This window comes from Hemitrygon akajei, chromosome 11, assembly GCF_048418815.1.
Source record: "Hemitrygon akajei chromosome 11, sHemAka1.3, whole genome shotgun sequence".
NCBI lineage: Eukaryota > Metazoa > Chordata > Chondrichthyes > Myliobatiformes > Dasyatidae > Hemitrygon > Hemitrygon akajei.
In genome coordinates this window covers 30,351,702-30,372,547 of record NC_133134.1, presented here as the reverse complement: position 1 = coordinate 30,372,547, position 20,846 = coordinate 30,351,702, and the positions used below count along the sequence as shown (strand labels likewise).

General features: G+C 39.8%; 1 protein-coding gene across 1 annotated transcript in view; it reads left to right on the top strand.

The window, feature by feature from the left end:
• The window catches only part of LOC140735454 (transmembrane channel-like protein 7), a 43,188-nt gene that overhangs the window by 6,652 nt on the left and 15,690 nt on the right, over positions 1–20,846 (top strand). The window contains exons 4-10 of the mRNA XM_073060545.1: positions 3,835–4,002; positions 6,655–6,737; positions 10,490–10,635; positions 11,526–11,673; positions 14,995–15,168; positions 17,117–17,274; positions 20,469–20,586. Of these exons, the coding sequence (XP_072916646.1) occupies positions 3,835–4,002; positions 6,655–6,737; positions 10,490–10,635; positions 11,526–11,673; positions 14,995–15,168; positions 17,117–17,274; positions 20,469–20,586 (995 nt within the window). The remainder of the gene's footprint in view (positions 1–3,834; positions 4,003–6,654; positions 6,738–10,489; positions 10,636–11,525; positions 11,674–14,994; positions 15,169–17,116; positions 17,275–20,468; positions 20,587–20,846) is intronic.

Sequence of the window (20,846 nt, the reverse complement as noted above, 5' to 3'; positions counted from 1 at the left end):
GATTGGTGAAAGAATTACAGGGCTGGAGAAGGGGGAACCTAATAGGTAAGGGTAGAAAGTCATGCAAACATAAATCCTTCTGAACCTCTCTCCAATTCCAACCTCACTCCTTCGGAACGCTCTGCACTCCACTCTCTCTGCATTAATCTTAACTTCACCATCTAACTTGCAAATAAAGGGGGTGCTGTAGTATGGCGGACTGACTTCTACCTTGCTAAGGCCCAGCAACAACTCTCAAACACTTTTTCTTACTTACCCCTCGAACAGGATCCCACTAAGGAGCACCAGACTGCTGTCTCCCACACCATCACAGACCTTATTAGCTATGGGAATCTCCCATCCACTGCCACCAATCTCATAGTTCATGCACCCCGTACCTCCCGTTTCTACCTCCTACCCAGGATCCATGAACCTTCTTGTCCAGGTAGACCCATTGTTTGAGTTCATTCCTGCCCCACTGAACTCATATCTGCATACCTTGACTTTGTCTTATCCCCCCTTAGTTCAGTCCCTTCCGATCTACATCCGTGACACTTCACGCACTTTGGGTCTTCTCAATGATTTCAAGTGCCCTGGCCCCCAGCATCTTATTTTTACTATGGATGTCTAGTCCATGTACACCTCCATCCCCCACCAGGAAGGCCTCAAAGCTCTCCGTTTCTTTCTGGACACCAGACCCAGCCAGTTTCCTTCCACCACTACTCTCCTCTGTCTAGTGGAACTTGTCCTTACTCTTAATAATTTCTCCTTTGGCTCCTCTCACTTCCTTCAAACAAAAGATGTAGCCTTGGGCACTCACATGGGTCCCAGCTATGCCTGCCTTTTTGTCAGCTACATGAAACAGTCCATGTTCTAAGCCTACACTGCTGTCCGCACCCGACTTTTCCTATGCTATGTCAACGACTGCATTGGTGCTGCTTCCTACACCCATGCCAAGCTCGTTGACTTCATCAACTTTGCTTCCATCTTCCACCCTGCCCTCAAATTTACCTGGTCCATTTCTGACCCCTCCCTCCCCTTTCTCGATCTCACTGTCTCTATCTATGGAGGAAGCTTGTTTACTGATGTTTATTATAAACCCACGGACTCTCACAGCTACGTGGAATATACCTCTTCCCATCCTGTTACTTGTAAAAATCCCATGCTCTTTCAGTTCTTCCATCTCCACCTCATCTGCTTTCAGTATGAGGCTTGTCATTCTAGAATGAACGAGGTATCTTCCTTTTTCAAAGAAAAGGGCTTCCTTCTCCATTCGTCCCTCCCCACTGATCTCCCTCCTGGCTCTTATCCTTGCAAGCAGAACAAGTGCTACACCTGCCCCTACACCTCCTCCCTCACTACTATTCAGGGCCCCAAACAGTCCTTTGATGTGAGGCATAACTTCATCTGTGAGTCTTTTGGGGTCGTATACTGTGTCCGGTGCTCCTGGTGTGGCCTCCTGTATATTGGTGAGACCCGACGTAGATTGGGCGACCGGTTCGCCAAGCACCCATGCTCCATCAGCCGCAAGAAGCGGGATCTCCCAGTGGCCATCCATTTTAATTCCACTGCCCATCCACATTCCGATATGTCAATCCATGGTCTCCTCTAGTATCGTGATGAGGCCACACTCAGGTTGGAGAAACTACACCTGGGTAGCCTCCAACCTGATGGCATGAGCATTGATTTCTTGAACATCTGGTAATGCTCCCTCCCGTTTTCTCTCCTTCACGAGTCCCCATCTCCTTTGTCCTCTCTGGCCTTATCTCCTTTGCCTGTCCATTATGTCCCTTTGGTGCTCCTTCCCCCCATTTCTTTCTTTTACCAATCAACTTCCCAGCTATTTATTTGATCCCTCCTCCTCCCGGTTTCAACTGTCATCTTGTGTTTCCCTCTCCCCTCCCCAGCCTTTTAAATCTAACCTTTATCTTTTTTTCTCCCGTCCTGCGGAAAGGTCTTGGCCCAAAATGTTGACTATCCTCTTTTCCATAGATGCTGCCTGACCTGCTGAGTTCCTCCAGCATTTTGTGTGTGTTGTTCCAATAAGAATGATCTTTTATTGTTTTCAACAAAACCGTGTTTGAAAACTATTACTGAGATCATAAATTTGAGAAATTCTGCAAGTGCTGGAAATCCTTTTCTTTTTTGATATTTTTATTAATTTCTACATAGAAGAATACAGAGTTCAAGAAATTACATATTATAAAACAAAAGGAAGATATAATAATACCAAATACATTATATTTGAATCACATTAACAAACTCCTTACCCTATATTCAGGTAGATTAGATTAATTTGTATGTTGAGATATGAATAATTTTGTGTGTGTGTGTGTTTGATTCTAAACCCACTACCAAAGCCGAAGCTGATTGGTAAAGAAAAATAGAAAAAAAACACCTTATCGGATAGTGAAATATGCTATTAACCAGCATCTGTACTTTAATGGGAAATCAAATGTTTTGAAAATAATTCAAAAACGGTCCCCACAAATTTTGAAAATCTTGGTTAGATTCAGAAATTGATCAACAAATCTTTTCTGAGTTTAAGCATGCCATAACATCCCGTAACCACTGAGCGTGATTAGGCGGAGCAGCATCCTTCCATTTAAGCAAGAGCGCCCTCCTAGCCATAAGAGAGATAAAAGCCAGAATATGCAAGTCAGATGTTTTCAAAATGATATCTTTCCCTCCAACAATAACAAATAAGGCAGTCAAAGGATTCGGCTTAAAATTTACCTTAAAAAGTACAGAATAGTTTGGAATACATCCTTCCAATATTTTACAAGACTTGGGCATGTCCAAAACAATTCTCATTTTTACACCTATCACAGTAGGGAGATATATCCATATACAAATGAGATAGCTTATCCTTGGTCATATAAGCCCTATGGACCACTTTAAATTGTAGGAGCGAATGACGGGCACATAACGATGAAGTATTAACCAGTTTAAAAATTTCTTTCCAAGTTTCTTCAGAAATTGAAGTCTGTAAATCTTGTTCCCAAAGATTCTTGATTTTGTCTAAAGAATCATTTCTCATTCCCATCAACATAAATATTAGATATTGAACCATTATAAAAAAGTTTCAAATTAAGAATTTCATCTAATAAATTCTTACCAGGACTTTTAGGAAATGTATATAATTGAGATCGCAGAAAGTCTCTAATTTGTAAATATCGAAAAAAGTGGGTTTTTGGTAAGCTATATTTAGTTGACAGTTGTTCAAACAAAGAAAGACTTCCTCCAACAGATCCTGGAAGTGTTGGAAATCCAAAGTAACACACACAAAATGTTGGAGGAACTCAGTAGGTCAGGCAGCATCAGTGTTGTTTGGGACCAAAATGTTTCTTCAGGACTAGAAAGGAAAGAGGAAGATACCTGAATAAAAATATGGAAGAGGGGAAGGAGGATAGCTGTTACTGAAATAGCAGCTTGTGAAATTGACAGACGTGAATTTGCCTATCTTCTTGAGTGAGATCATTTACTTGGGTGCAACGAAATACAAAAAGCTATGTATTTGTAATTGTCGAAAACACTGAGCTTCTAATAATTTCATGAGCACAGAAGTTAACCCTGTGTGCAAAAATCACAAAAGCAAGTAGACAGGTTTAAGGTCATAGGATTTATTTGTAAGATGGGGTTGTATTGTAATGAGAGTTTGAAAGCTCCTGCCAAAATTCTACATCAAATAAAAATTTAAAATCTAGGATTGACAGACTTTTCTTAGTCTAAGCAACGTGAACCAAGTTGGGTAAGTGAATTTTAGTTACAACTGAGTAACAGAAGAGGCTTGATGTTATTTATTCTTATTTCAAATGGTTTACAGTTTTTATTATTTTTCTTTTTGTCTTTCAGGCAAATTTGGCACGGGAATACAATCTTATTTCTCCTTTCTCCGCTTTCTGGTTTTATTGAATTTTGTGATTTTCCTGTTAATGTTTTCTTTTATTATACTTCCAATGATCATTTCAGTGCAAGAAGTTCTTAACATCACAAGGACCCAAGTTTCCTCTTCTGGCAGAGGTAATTAATGTACATTAAATTTAAGGAATGCAGATTTTATTTTTGGGATCTTAGTATTTGATCATTGTATTTATATGACTCAAATAATGTGATTAATTGTTACATGGTGATGCATATAAATCTTAGAATAGATATATTGAAAGAGATGGCTGTCAGCCAAGCAAGTATATAGCATATATTCCTATCTTCAGATATAGTTAATATAATGCTGGCGTCCCATAGGAAAGTAAACTCGAGTACGATCAGGCAAAGGGATGCTCTTGGGTATTTACCCAATATATATCAAGTACTCTTCTATTGTGGACTACGTCTACTGTTATGCTTACTGTATTGCTTATTATACATTGGTAGCAATTCCATAAGGAGCAAGTGGATTACACCAGTTGAAGCTAATTAGCAGTGAAAGAATTCATGTCTATATGCTTAAAGTGAAGGTACTCTTAAGTTTTTTGTCACAGGTTCATCTAAAGCCTTAGTGAGCTTCCTGATAGCTCTGGCTGAATAGGGGTAAGAGTAGCCATTCTAACTCCAAATGCTTTTGTCGATGAGAAGGAGCAAAGTAACTTGAATGGCACTCAGGTTCATTATGGAATGTGAGAGAAAAGTAGTTGCATTTGAGTTCAGTAGAACCAAGTAAACAGGCAGGGCATCAATGCATTGTCATATAATGTTTAATGATCTTGTGTGCATTATCAATATCAATAAAGATATTGACAAATCCAATCTCCTAACATTTGCATTAGTACCTTCACACTAATGTGTATGAAGCTTATCAGGTAGTAGGAAGCAAAGTGGAATTTATTTAGAAACATAAATAGTGATTCATGATTAGAGTCACAGGTAGGACTACAATATTTAATGAGTAATTTATTTGCCAAGGGCGATCATTCTGATGAAGTAGCAGATATGGTCCTATCTTCTTGGTTGCTTTTGCAGAAAGGAGATGGATTTCCTTTTCCTTAATTTGAGGGTTCTTGTAATCACAAATTCATAGACCTCACCCCATCCTCCTGCCACCCCACCAGGGACAGAGTTCCTCTTGTCCTCACCTACCATGCTGCCAGCCTCCGCATCCAGCACATAATACTCCGTAACTTCCATCACCTCCATTGGGCTCCCACCACCAAGCACATCTTTCCCTCCCCTCCACCCCACACTTCCTGCTTTCCACAGGGATCGCTTCCTACGCAACTCCCTTGTCCATTTGTCCCTCCACACTGCCCACTGTTCTCCCTCCAATCACTTACCCTTGCAAGTGGAACAAGCGCTACACCTGCCCCTACACCTCCTTCCTCACTATCATTCAGGGTCCCAAACAGTCCTTCCAGGTGAGGCAATACTTCCTCTGTGAGTCTGTTGGAGTCATCTAGTGTATCTGGTGCTCCCGGTATGGCCTCCTGTGTATCAGTGAGACCCAACGTTTGTAGATTGGGAGACTGCTTCACTGAGCACTTACGCTCTGTCCACCAGAAGAAACAGGATCTTCCCATTTTAATTCCACTTCCCATTCCCATTCTGATGCATCAATCCATGGTCTTCTCTACTGTCGCGATGAGGCTGCACTCAGGTTGGGGGGAGCAACTCCTTATATTCCGTCTGTGTGACCTCCAACTTGATGGCAAGAACATCGATATCTCAAACTTACGGTAAGTTCCCCATCCCCTTTTCCCTCTCTCACTTTATCACCTTGCCATCCCCTTTTCTTTCTTCCATGGCCTTCTGTCCTCTCCTATTAGATTTCTCCTTCACCAGCCCTGTATCTCTTTCACAAGTCAACTTTCCCAGCTCTTTACTTCATCCCTCCCCTCCTGGTTTCACCTATCACCTTGTGTTTCTCCCTTCCCTCCCCCCACCTCCTAACTCTGACTCCTCATCTTTTTTTCTCCGGTCCTGCTGAAGGGTCGTGGCCCAAAACACTGACTGTACTCTTTTCCATAGTTCCTGCCTGGCCTGCTGAGTTCCTCCAGCATTTTGTATGTTTTGCTTGGATTTCCAGCATCTGCAGATTTTCTTTTTTTTTTTGTCTTTATATTCACAAGTAAAACATAAATTAAACAAATAATGTACCTTTTTTTTACAAGAGCTTAATTTTCCATACTGTTGTTTTCCAGCACGTTGCAAATAGAACCTGTGCTTGTAGTGTTTTCTTATAGCATTGTTATCCTAGCTCATCAAAGCTTCCTGTTTGTAATGCGGCATTATGGCTTTGACTCCATCTGTCTCTCTGTTTCTTTGTCTCTGTCCATCCGTCTTTCTCTGTATCAATACCTGAAACATCATGTCTTCTGCAAAAAGAGTTTTCTTGAACCTCTTGACCTTCTACTCAAACCTGACAAATCTGTGAGACATTGAGGATTCCCTCAATTAGTGCCTGTTTGTGTAAAGTTCTTCCTGCAGCAAAAATCAATACTTCCTAGGTGTACATTCGCAGGGTTGTTGTGGCTCAATTTGCCGATGTTAAACGAAGATTGAAGAGGTCAACTGATCATTCTGCTTCTTTTCAGATATACGTGCAGAATGCTCACACTTATCATTTGTAAGGTTGCAAAATAAATATTTGCAATTGTGGTTTGCAATCAAAATTGAAAGTAGGTTATTATGATTTTTGTTCTTCACTTGAAAATCCTAGATTGTATTTTTTTTATTTTATAGTTGAGGAATGTACCAAGTATGAAGGCTCTAACCCAGGGCTTATCCTCTTCTATAGTCACATGATTGATCTTCTTTCAGGAGCAGTAAGTATATTTGGCAATTAATGAAATTTAACAATATCATTCATGTAATTCCTATGAAAGCTTGCATAATTTCATTGCTTACTTCATGAACAAAATTTACAACAAATTATTTTGCTTGAAACTTCAAGTTCAAGTTTAATTGGCATTTAACCATACATTAATCCCCATGAATACAGCCAAACAAAACAGTGTTGCTCTGGGACCAAAATGCAAAACACAGTACTAGCATTCACACACAGCACAAGGCACATATAGCAGATATAGCAAGCACATATGATACCAGTAAAGTACAGTCACACAAAAAAATATAATCCAAGACCTTTAGTCCATGAATGTTGCAGCAGTCTGCATTCGAACAGAATACAGCTTGTCTGCTGCTGAGCGAACACTGGGGGCAGCACCAGCTTCAGCTTGCCACCACACCATACTGCCTCCGGCGGAGCGCACCGACTCCGACACCTCTCTTGGCGGCTGTAAACGTGTGACATCATGATTTGAGGCCTGGTCCTCGCTACGACCGAGTCCGTGCAGCTTCTCTACCGTCCACCAATAAATCAGTGAATCAGACTTGCAGCATTCCATATTGATAATGTCCAACAGAGTCTTGCATTCACAGGAAAAGTGACTAAGATGATAACTCACTGTTAAGACTATGCACCATCTTTGTGCACCAACATCACTCTGACGCACTAAACGCACCTCCTTCAGTTTTTCCGCCAATGAGCAACTTGCTGATGGGATAGACCTGCAGTACTTTAAGTTCTTAATGTCCAGCAGAGACTTGTGATTGTAAAGAAACATCTAAAAAAAGTCAATTACACCTTTGGTTGACCCCATTGAAGGTGCCACCATCTTACCAGATGTATCCTTTGGTAATAGCCTGAACTAACTATGAGTGCACATGGCTACATTGGTAGCTGCTTCTGATATTTAGACAGTTATTTGCAGAGAATGGGAGTTTCCCTCTATCTGCATCAGACTTTCCTGTAACTGCATCTTGCTGAGAGAATCGGCATTGAAGCAATTAGAAAGGAGGGCAATTGTACTACTACTGCAGAAGATACCCATTTACCCTATCAGAAGAGTGCATTGACTTGGCCTTTCAAATGCAAAAGAGTTTTTAACATTGGATCACCAAGTCTTATTTGTTGCTATAAATCCCTTTGCAAAGAAAATTTACTAATTAAAGCAAGATTTTTTTTTAGATTTAACTTATTAGAGATTCAGAAAAATATAGTGAAGTATGACTTCTCTTCTAGCTTTATGAATCCTACCTTTCCTTCTTTGTGCTTTATATCTTTACTATTCTAACATACATTACTTGCTTTAAACTCTGGTTTATAAATTCATTTGTGAAACACGGTTTTTCAGTGCTTTAACACCGAAAAAGTAACTTTTCCTGAAATGAAACATGACAACAACCATTTTAAGGTCATCTCATACCACTCTGGAAATTTGACAGTGATCTCCTGGCAGAATCATCCTTGCTTGACAGATTCATTTTTCACAACTGTCATGCATGAAAGTACTTACTTTATTTCCCAAGCAACATTCCTGTTGTAATATTTCAGAGGAGATTGGTTATGTTTCCCTAGAGTAGCTTCATGGGACAGCCATATTATATGCAGGGCTGAAATGGGACTCAATATTAGGATCTTATTTAACTTTGATTCTTTGGCCAGCACTGTTGAACCCTCCATCAAGTTGTCAATATTCCTAACATTTTCCATGAGCCTTTAATTTTACTGCTCATCTGAGAGAAGGCCTCTGATGATCAGGATCACTACTAAATTCCTTGGCACAGGATATATGCTGAATATATTGGAGTTTCTGGGCAGGGATATTTCAGTAAGGATTGCTCATCTGATTATGACAAAGCACATTATTAATTACTTTGTTCCCTGTCCTTATTGGTGGGTTCCCACTATTTAATTTGTAATCACTGCAAATCACCATGCAAATGCTCAGCTAGGAAAAGCCTGTGGATAAATGTAAGTGCATTGAACCTATTAGACCATTGACAAAATATAAGTCAGTGATCGCAATGAACACCAAACTGGTAAAAATTTTAATAACAACTTATCTTTGCTTGGATGTCATGAAACCAACTTTAAAAATTTTAATGCTTCTCTAATTTACATGCTGGCTGGTGGCGCAGTGACATCAGCACTGGACTCTGGAGCGAAGGGTCCCGAGTTCGAATCCAGTCGGGCCACTCCCGGACACGCTTTCCATCCGTGCCAGGTTGAGTGTCGAGCTCTCAAATCGGCCTCGTAAAAAAGAACACTGCGCTGTGAGAAGGACGTGGAGGATTACTCACAGAGTCTTTCCTCCAAGACAACCACTTGAAAAAAAATGTGGTTGCCAAGGTTCTGGCAGAGTATGGCACACAAAAAAAAAAATTTACATGCATTCAGGACCATGTCATTTTTTATAGAAACATAGAAAACCTACAGCACAATACAGCCTTTCAGTCCACAATGTTATAATTTATCTCAAATTAAGTATAATTCTCAAAGAACAATCCATGGTTATTCATTTATCTTAGCATAATTTTTTTTGTTTTGGAAACTGATGCAAAAAATTATGATCTGACTTTAAAGGAACTCGTTGCCAAGAGTTTGACCTATTCCTATGTCAGTTATTGTCTCATCATTATACAAGGACCTTGATACTTAGGAACAGAATACCAAACAGACTGAGCAATTAATCACATGGAAGAATTCTGAGATGGTAAATAAAGTCAAAGTATAATTTTAATTTACTTAAATTTGTGCAAGAATGAAATGAAGGTTATAATGTAGATGAGGTCTTAAGAGTGAAATTTTAAAATATAGTTATTAAGCAAAATTAGAATTTTCTTTTAAACTTATTTTAAAACAATTTAACTTATTTGTTAATAAAGGCCCTCTATAAAATACCCATTTTTTAAAAAGTCCACTTAACTTCACCACACCTTCTCCCTCCTCCAAAGAAAGATGATACTCTGTAATCGGTTTGACACACTTGGAAAAAGACAAGGTACAATCTGTTCAAAACATACAAAATGCTGGAGGAACTCAGCTGGCCTGGCCTTTTATGTGTGTTGCTCGGATTTCCAGCATCTGCAGATTTTCTCTTGTTTGAGGTACCGACCAGGATACTGACGGACTTTTCCGCTGTACCATTAGAGCATACTCACCAACTGCATCTCTGTAGTATGGCAATTGTCCCGTATCGGACCGCAAAGCACTCCAACAGGTGGTAAAAACTGCCCAGCGGATTATCGGCACCCAAATGCCCACCGTTGAGAACATCTACCATAAGCACTGCCTGGGCAGGGCAAAAAGCATTATCAAGGATGCATCTCACCCTAACCATGGACTTTTTACTCTACTCCCATCTGGTAGGCGCTACAGGAGCCTCTGCTCCCACACCAGCAGGCTCAGGAAGAGCTTCTTCCCTGAGGCTGTGACCCTGCTGAACCTCACATCACAGCGCTAAGCAGTATTGCACCCATATTGTACTGTCTTAGTACTTTTATATCTGTATGCTGTAGCACTTACTTTTTATTTGCAGTTATTTTGTAAATAACACTATTCTTTTGCACTTCTGGTTTGATGCTAATTGCATTTCATTAACTTTGTATCTGTACTCGGCACAATGACAATAAAGTTGAATCTAATCTAATCTGTTGCACATTTTTATTGTAATATTCTGCTGAATTAACAATTTGTCATATACTAACAAGTTTTATTTGTTTTTTCCTTTAGGGATTCTTGGAGAAGACCTATCTGTTCTATGGATTTTATGAAACAGATGAGTTGCATTCTAATTATTTTCACTACAATGTACCACTTGCGTATCTCCTAACAACATTTGCATACATTCTACTGAGTCTTTTTTGGATCGTGAAAAGGTAATTGCTTCTTTTCCTGTTTCAACTTGCTTCAATTCAGTTGAATGAATTTACTTCATTTCAGGTAATTTTTGGTGAACTCTAAAGTCTCTAAGGCTGTGCTGTGAGTAATTATATTCCTTGAACCAACGCTCGGCTTATTTTAGAAAAAGGGGAAGAAGAACAAATGGGATGATAATAAGATTAATTGACAATTGTGAGAAAATTGAATGATTTGGGGACAAATAAGAGAATATTAGATTGATCAATATGTTGGCCTTTATTTTAAGAAGAAGTGTAAAGATGTCATATTGAAGTTATTTTGGGCCTTGGTGAGACCATATCTAGAATGTTGAAGATAAGTGTTAACTCCCCATCTAAAAAACATCATTTATGCAATAGAATTTGTGCAATTAAAGTTCATCAGATTGATTCCTGGGTGAAGATTGTCTTGTGAGGAGAGATTAAGCAAACTAGACCAATGGTCTATAGAGTGTAAATTAATTGGATAAGATCTTATTGAGATGTACAACATTCTTATGGGGCTTGGCTGCTGGATGCCCTGATAATCTTTCCGTTGGGTGGAGTAGAATCAAAGATTACAGTCTGAAATTAAAGGGTTGGCTATTCAGGGCTGACGTAGAAAGAAGTTCCTTCAGAAATCATTATCCAAGAGGGTCTGATGGCTTAATTATTGAGTATAATCAGAGTGATTGTTGTTTTTATGGATATTAAGAGAACCAGGAAGTGTAGGATTAGTGTTGAAAGGTAAAAGGTCACATTAGAGATACTATAGAATAGTGGAGCAGACAGGAGAGGGCGAATTAATTGCTTCTGATTTTATTTCTTATTTTTGCATCCTATTCTTGTTACTGCTATCACAATTTTTTTTTCTTATGTTAATCCTTCAGGGCAGTGGAAGGTTTCAAACAAAGCTTTATCAGATCAGAAGACCGATTTCAGAGTTTTTGTAATAAGATATTTGCAGGTTGGGACTTTTGTATCACAGATGAACACGCTGCAGCGATGAAACATAGCAGTCTTCAGTATGAATTGAAGGTAAGATTTTTTAGATCTCTTCTGGAATTGAAAACTCCAATTTCTAATGTTGCTATTGTCAAAAAGAGTACAGGGTATGGTATTGTGTAATACAAAGTTGCAAAATCTCAGTTGGGACCCTGTTTAAATTGTTTGACCTGGAAAACTGCATTCAATCTTCAGGTAACGGAGGATAGAAGATTCCCAGTTTTTACGGTTATCAAGTTGTCATTGGTAATCAATAAGTATTAAATTTAATTTGACCTCAGTGAAAGTCATGATAAAAGAACATGCTTATTTCCTGATTTAAATCTTGTTACAGAAAAGCAGTCAACGTTATTGAGGAGAGTTCTATTGCTCACAATTTAAAGATCCCAGATTCATCCATAATCTAAAAGGTGAACTTGGGACAAGGGATAGTCTTCATTGAGAGAAAGATTTAAAATCTCTGCATCAGTGGGAACTATCCATTTTCCACCCTTTCAGACCAATTGAGTATGATTTTCTTGCATGGTTCATAATTCCCAGTTGTGTCAAGATCCTTATTCTATTACTAGGGTGTCTACTCTCTCAATACAAATCCAAACTGATACTGCAGACCCAATTGCAAACTTGTTTGCACACACTAGAGTTATTTTTATGCTTGTTTGTGCAATTCTGGCTGTTTCGTGACACAGTTCATGGTATTTAGGAGAATATGTTGTGATGACTAACCGGAATGCCTTTCAGCCAAGGCTTATTTTAAAGTGTACGTACACAACGCTGGAAGAACTCAGCAGGTCAGGCAGCATCCGTAAGAAAAGAGTAGCCAACGTTTCGGGCCGAGACCCTTCATCAGGAATGGGGGGGGAAGAGAGGGCCAAAGCCCAGTAATAGAGATAGGGGAGGGGGAAGGGCTAGAGGCGCCAGGTGGAAAACCAATCAGAGGAAAGATAAAGGGGGGAGGGGATAAGCATGAAAGAACTGTAGAGATAAAGGAGCAGAAAGTTGAAAGGAGAGAGAGGCAGAGAGGGACCTGGGATAGGGGGAGGGGGAGGGAATTACCGGAAATTGGAGAATTCAATGTTCATACCACCAGGCTGGAGGCTACCCAGACGGTAGATGAGGTGTTGCTCCTCCAACCTGAGTTTGGCCTCATCATGGCAGTAGAGGAGGCCATGTATAGACATATCCGAATGGGAATGAGAGGCAGAGTTGAAGTGGGTGGCAACCGGGATGTCCTGTCTATTGTGACAGACGGAGCGTAGGTGCTCGACGAAGCGGTCCCCCAATCTGCGTCGGGTCTCGCCGATGTAGAGGAGGCCGCACCGGCAGCACCGGATGCAATAGACAACTCCAGCAGACTCGCAGGTGAAGTGTTGCCTCACCTGGAAGGACTGTCTGGGGCCTGGAATGGTGGTAAGGGGGGAGGTGTGGGGACAGGTGTAGCATTTGCACTTACAGGGATAAGTGCCGGGTGGGAGTTCTGTGGGGAGGGACGTGTGGACCAGGTAGTCACGGAGGGAAGGGAAAGATGTGCTGGGTGGTGGGGTCCTGTTGAAGGTGGTGGAAGTTGCGGAGGATAATGTGTTGGATCCGGAGGCTGGTGGGGTGGTAGGTGAGGACAAGGGGTCCTGGAACGGAAAGCCTCATCCTGGGAGCAGATGGGAATAGGGAATGGCATTTATGCATTGGGCAGGGTGGGAAGAGGTATAGTAAAGATAGTTATGGGAGTCAGTGGGTTTGTAGAAGATGTCAGTAGATAGTCTGTCTCCGGAGATGGAGACCGAGAGATCAAGAAAGGGGAGAGAAATGTCCGAGATGGACCAACTGAATTTAAGGGCTGGGTGAAAGTTAGAAGCAAAGTTGATGAAATTGATGAGCTCAGCATGGGTGCAGGAAGCAGCACCAGTGTAGTCGTCGATGTAGCGGAGGAAAAGTTGGGGAGTGGTGCCAGTATAGATTTGGAGCTTAGACTGTTCCACATAACCCACAAAGAGGCAGGCATAGCTGGGGCCCATGCTAGTGCCCATGGCTACACCCTTGATCTGGAGAAAGTGGGAAGAACCAAAGGAGAAGTTATTGAGAGTTAGAACAAGCTCCGCCAACCGGAGAAGTGTGGTGGTGCTGGGGAACTGGTGGGGTCTGTTATCCAAAAAGTAGTGGAGGGCTTTGAGGCCTTCTTGATGTGGGATGGAGGTGTATAAGGATTGAACATCCATGGTAAAAATGAAGCGGTCGGGGCCGGGGAATTGGAAGTTATTGAAGAGGTGAAGGGCATGGGATGTATCCTGGATGTAGGTGGGGAGAGTCTGAACTATGGGGGATAAAATGGAGTCCAAGTAGGCAGACACAAGTTCGGTGGGGCAGGAGCAGGCTGAAACTATGGGTCTGCCGGGACAGTCAGGCTTGTGGATCTTGGGGAGGAGGTAAAACCGAGCTGTGCGGGGTGTGGGAATTATGAGTTTTTTGGCTGAGGGAGGGAGGTTTCTGGAGTTGATGAGGGTGGAGATGGTGCGGGAGACAGTGGATTGATGTTTTTTGGTGGGGTCCTGTGGCAGGGGTAAGTACGAGGAGGTGTCGGAGAGCTGCCGTTTGGCCTCAGTGAGGTAGAGGTCCGTCCGCCAGACTACTACAGCACCACCTTTGTCTGCAGGTTTGATTGGTGAGGTTGGGGTTAGTGCAGAGAGAGTGGAGGGCAGTGCGTTCAGAGGGAGTGAAGTTAGAATAGGAGAGAGGGGTGGTGAAGTTGAGACGGTTGATGTCTCGGCGACAGTTAGAGATGAAAAGGTCGAGAGCAGGTAGAAGGCCCGATGGGGGTGTCCAGGAGGAGGAGGAGCGTAGAAGCCGGGAGAATGGATCATCACTGGGGGGAGGGGGGAAGAAGGAACAAGCAGTGGTTGACCACCATACTACATCCTGGAGACTGAGAGGCCGGGTTCAGACCTCCATCACCTTTATACAGGGGTCTGTGGGAGGAGCCACAGGAGCAGTCATCAGGGGGCGTGTCCAGAGAGGTATATGTAGTTCACCACAGCAGCTCCACTATTAAATTCTGGAGGACTGGCCAAACAAAACTGACTCATATTAAATAAACGAGATTCTGCAGCTGCTGGAAATTATATTAAATTCTTTCATTGCTGATACCCCTTTCACTTTTCTATGGCAATTGAAAATGAACAAAAATCATTGGATTGATTTTTTTTTAAGCAGTAGCTGAAATCTTAAGCTTTAGAATTTTTGTCTTTTAAGTGCTGGCAGTTCTGAAAGGAGACCTTTAAGTTGGCACATTTGTAATCTTTGTAATGGGAAGAGTGTTTCTGGGAAGAAACTGAGAAGTAAATTTTATTTTTATGGCAATAGACTGACTTGGATGAAGAAAGAATAAAGCAGAAGATTGCAGAAAGGACTCAGAAGGAAAAGTTCCAGATCTACCTCCGAAGAGCTTTCTTGAACTTGCTTGTTTTACTGATACTGGCTGCTTGTTTTTATTGCATATATAGAACCACCATTTACTCCCAACAATTCCATTACACAGTGAGTATTCAGTTTGATATTTGACACAAAGCACAAAATTACATGTGATATGATTGTATTTCTATTACTTAGACTATAAAATAAAATTGTAGGATTATTTACCTTTTTCAGTAATAACTTGGAGGCTATTTTAGTCAAGATTCAAGATTGTTTAATGTCATTTCCAGCACCAAAGTTTAAAGGAGAACAAAATAATTGTTCCCCAGATCTGATACAACACAAAAAATACAATAAGATAATGAACCCAATAATAAAAAGCACAATTAATAAAAATTTATAAGGTACCTTATATACATAGATTGATTCTATGTCCATAAAGTGACACTAGGCACAGGAGAGTCTGTATGGAAGCTGTCTAGAGAAACTAATAAGGTAGTGGTGGTGGGGAGTGTGGAGGGGTGGGTTAGTGGGTGGAGATGATCAGCCTTACTACTTGAGCAAAATAAATCTTTTTGAGTCTGGTGGTCCTGGTGTGAATGCTACGCAGCTTCCTCCCTGGGAGTGTAACATAAAACAGTGTTCTGATACTATGGAATATTGATTCTAACTGCATTGAGTGAACTAATGGGCAAATTTTGAGGGGATTATTGATTCAAGCAACACAGACAAAATGCTGGAGGAACTCAGCAGGCCAGACAGCATCTATGGAAAAAAGTACAGTCAACGTTTTGGGCCGAAACCCTTCGGCAGGACTAGAGAATAAATACTGAGGAGTAGAATTAAAAGTTGGGGGGGGGGGGGGGGAGGGAAGAGAAGAGAGAACCACCAGGTGATAGGTGAAACCTGGAGAGCTGGGAAGTTGATTGGTGAGATGAGGTGAGAGAAGGAAAAGGGGATAAGTAATAGAGAAGGGGGATGGGTTGGGGGGGCATTACAGAAGTTTGAGAAAGCAGTGTTCATGCCATCAGGTTGGAGGCTACTCAAATGGAATACAAGGTGTTGTTCCTCCAGCCTAAGTGTGGCCTCATCACAACATTGGAGGAGGCCATGGATGGACATATCGGAATGGGAAGTGGAATTAAAATGGGTAGCCATTGGGAGGTCTGGCTTGTTTGTGCAGATTATTGATTAGTAGCTTTGCTAATCTGTTCAGTGACAAAATGATTCTTTGATTATTTCACTTTTAGTCATATATTTGACACCACTACAAAGAACTTTTAACTTAACAGATGGTAGATTATTTGTGCCAGTCAGAGTGGCTTTGTATTTTGATTTAGGAAACAATATCATCTCTCAACGCATACTAAGTTCTGTTCGGTCACTTTGCTTCTGCTTGCTGAACTTCTATGGCTTTTGTGCATGGAAGAATTCAATATGAATATTCCGATCCGTGTCCTCAAATCCCTCTATGGCCCTACCCTTCTTCATGATGGCCTCCAGGATTGAGATGGCTATGCTCCTTTAGTTCTTGCCCCTTGATCATTCTTGAATTTAATTTTTTTTTCTCTCTTGGCTGCCATGCATGTATCTGCTAGTCTGTAGGTTTCAGAATTACTTGTTTGAATCTTTTAATTTTTAAGACTTATTTTAATCTAATCTTGATAGTAATTTTATAACAGATTACCAATTTCAGTAAATGCTAATAGAATACCCTGGATACTCACCAGGTCAAGTACTTTCTGGAAAGAGAGAAACACTAGGCCTAGGAATGACCTGACACATTGAATTTCTTTTTCTCTTCATAGATACTGATATAACTGCTAAGAATTTGCAACGTTTTCTGCAGTTTTCTATTTTTTATTACTGCTATATTGTGGTAATATTTCTATAAAGTGTTTCAGGATATTTAGTTCCATTTATAAGTATAAAATTCAAATTATTGCTGCTTATTGTTTTAACCGGGCAGGTAAATGATGTTTACCATTCCACATTTTCGGTTTCTCAACTTAAATTCCATTTTGAGAATGTTACAATAATTTGTGCTTAATTATGTTTTTACTTTTATTAGCAAACAAATGATGGAAGCTTCACATTCGATCTCATAGTTCAATACTTGCCCTCTATTGTGATCACTGCAGCTAACTTTATCACTCCACTCTTGTTTGAATACTTAATCACATTCGAAGACTATTCACCAGCCTTTGAGATTAAATTCATGCTTCTCAGGTGTGTATGGATATCCCTATCCAAGTTAAACTAGATAGAATTTTTAAATAGTTCTTGTGTTTATCGATTAAGTACCGGTATGTTAAATTTGAGGCGACCATCCATGCTCTGTATTTTGGTCTTGAGTTTGCTTACATTTCTTATTGTTTAATACCTTGTTGTTCCAATTATTATAAAGCAATAGGTTAATTACATTTAATTTTGGAATCTTCTGCAGATTATTTTATGTTCATGAAAGAACATTTAGACTTATATTATTGCATGGAAGTTGTAGCTGCATTCACTTATGAGTATTTAAAATCCATTTGTGAATAATTGCATTGTTAATCTACTCAAACTAGTTTAGCTATGAAATAATCAACAAATCACATTTGTTTGAACCAATACAAGCATTCCACCTGCAACTTTTGTATGTTGATGGCGTGAGCTGACTAACTTTATATTCCTAATTACTTCTGTAGGTCTCAGCTTTTCATTATTTCAGTACCTATAACTTGAGTGTCCAAAATAGAAAATTATAAGCCTAATTTTGTAAAGGACATTCAGGCTTTCCCTAGATATAGTATGTGAATTCAATAAAAGATGGTCCTTGGCTACTAAACAAAAGATGTATGAAATGTTATCCCTTATTTCAAGAGGAAATGTAGAATTAAAATTTCTATTTCCTGAGCCTTGGCCAGGCCCTTTTGAGTAATGGATTCACTTTTCAGCACTGAACCTCAGGAAGGATAGGCTTTTGAGTGGGATGATGGGTTGTGGTTATTCTAGGGTTTAGATTGTTTTTCATAGCATAAACATAGCTTGTAAATGTAATTGATTTCAGTATTTTAAAAAATGATCTGATCGTGGTCTTTAAAATAATTTTATCAGGTAGGTACAGATGAATGGTTTTCTTTGATAGGGAATTCAGAAAGGAAACATGCAGTCTTAAAATTGGAGTAAAGCCATTTAGAACTGAAGTCAGGAAGCACTTGTCAATAAAAGGCAAGTAGGGTCCTTGTTAACCCTTGTTAAGTAGGGTCAAGGAGCTGTGCGAGCTACAAGTTGTTGAGCTACTTATGATCTAAGTGGTCATGAGGTCAATTTCTGTTGCAGTGTTCCAAATAGTCTTGAATTGTATTTTTATTGTCGTTCTAAAGTTAGATTTGAGATTGTGAAAAGCTAAGACTAAAGAATAACATTTCAAAGGAAGATAAGTGTAAGAGGGCCAACTCTGTTTTAAATTCTTATCAGCTTTGAATATCTTCTCAAATTAACTGAAAATTATTTTAGCTGTCTTGAGTAGCTTGATTACTTGTGGGTCATCTTGTCGTGGTATCGACCCCATGAGGTACAACTCGATAACGTGTCTTTAACAATGAGAAAGAAAACCAAGCTTCCCATAAGTGAGGCAAACTCTTTTCTTCTTTATTAAAGGGAAACAAACAGAATTGATATCATCATAGTCACTTAATTCAAACAATATTTGTACAGTAGTACAAGTAAAGAACTTGCAACTTGATGCACACTTTGTTAGGTAGTTCAAAAGAATAACAAATAAAAATTGTTTACTCCAAATGACTTAAAATTGTGTTAACTTCAATGTAATTCTAAGTTTAAAAAAAGCCTGTATTTTACTTCCAGGATCTTTCAGACACACCATTTAAAATTAATACACATTTGTGCACCATACTGTACTTTGAGTTTAAATCCATATAGGAAGCTATATTTAAAAAAACACACATTTAATATATCAGATTATTTCCATAATGAAAAGGATCTAAATAAATGAACGTGACAGGAGTAATGTAATGAAAATTGCACATAGAACCATAAAGTTATGACCATTTTAAGGATACAGAAATTATACTTAAAAAGAAAGAAAAATAGAAAGGGTGAATCTTGGTGCTTAAATATGCAAGCCAAATATTTAACTTGGAAAAAATCAAAAATGGTAAGGAAAGAAAAAAAATTAAGAACATTGTGATGATAATCAGAATCAGGTTTATTATCAGCAGCATGTGATATAAAATTTGTTAACTTAGCAGCAGCAGTTCAAATGCAATACATAATATAGAAGAGAGAAATAAATAATTAATAATAAATTACAATGTATGTATATTAAATAGATATTAAAAAGTAAAAAACAGAAGTACTGTATATTAAAAAAAAGTGAGCTAGTGTCCAAGGGTTCAAGTCCATTTAGGAATCGGATGGCAGAGGGGAAGAAGCTGTTCCTGAATCGCTGAGTGTGTGCCTTCAGGCTTCTGTACTTCCTACCTGATGGTAACAGTGAGAAAAGGGCAAGTCCTGGGTGCTGAAGGTCCTTAATAATGGACGCTGCCTTTCTGAGAGACAGCTTCCTGAAAATGTCCTGGGTACCTTGAAGGCCAGTGTTGATCATCAGCGAGGAGGATATGGTATCACCAGTCCGCACAGATTGTGGTCTTCCGGTTAGGAAGTCGAGGATCCATATGCAGAAGGAGGTCATAGGTCCAGGTTCTGAAACTTCTTAATCAGAATTGTGGGAATGATGGTATTAAATGCTGAGCTATAGTCGATGAACGACATCCCGACATAAGGGTTTGTATTATCCAGGTGTGGAGAGCCAATGAGATTGCATCTGCTATTGACCTATTGTGGCGATAGGCAAATTGCAACAGATCCAGGTCCTTGCTGAGGCAGGAGTTCAGTCTAGTCATGACCAACCTCTCAAAGCATTCCATCACTGTAAATGTGAGTGCCACTGGGTGATAGTCATTAAGGCAACACGTTATTCTTCTTAGGCACTGGTATTATTGTTGCCTTTTTGAAGCAAGTGGGAACTTCGGCCCATAGCAGTGAGAGGTTGAAAGTGTCCTTGAATCCTCCTGCTAGTTGGTTGGCACAGGTTTTCAGAGCCTTACTAGGTACTCCATCTGGACCTTCCGCCTTGCGAGGGTTCAGTCTCTTTAAAGACAGCCTAAAATCAGCCTCTGAGACAGAGATTACAGGGTCATCAGGTGCAGTAGGGATCTTCACAGCTGTAATCGTGTTCTCCCTTTCAAAGCGTGCATATACAATGACTGCAAAGCATGTATCAACAACAAAGATAGATCATAATTTTTTTCATTTGGTCATGTATATTTCAGAACTTTATTCCATGTTTCATATTCTCCTCTTCCTCCTTGTCCAAAAATAACAAACTGAAGCTTGTTAATTGTTAATTTCTATAGGTCTGTGTTTGTGCGATTGGCTAATATTATTGTTCTCTTGCTGAGCTTATGGTCACAAATTACAACATGCGATGGCGGAGAATGCAAGCCTTGTGGATACAACCATAAATCGTACCCAGTGAGTAAATTGAGTTGTAACTTCTACAATGTTTTAAAAAAAATAATAAATTTGTATATCGTTTGAGGTATTGAGAAGTTTTGATTACCTTGTGGCAATAAGAGGAATCAAAAAGACAAATTGTGCCATCATCACAAGCATCTTCCTAGATTAGTACTAACAAAGTAAAAGTACTAATACAAAATAGATCCTGCTCAATGAAATATAATTATTATGTACTTATAAATAATTACAAAATGAACCATTGTGCATTTTGAGAA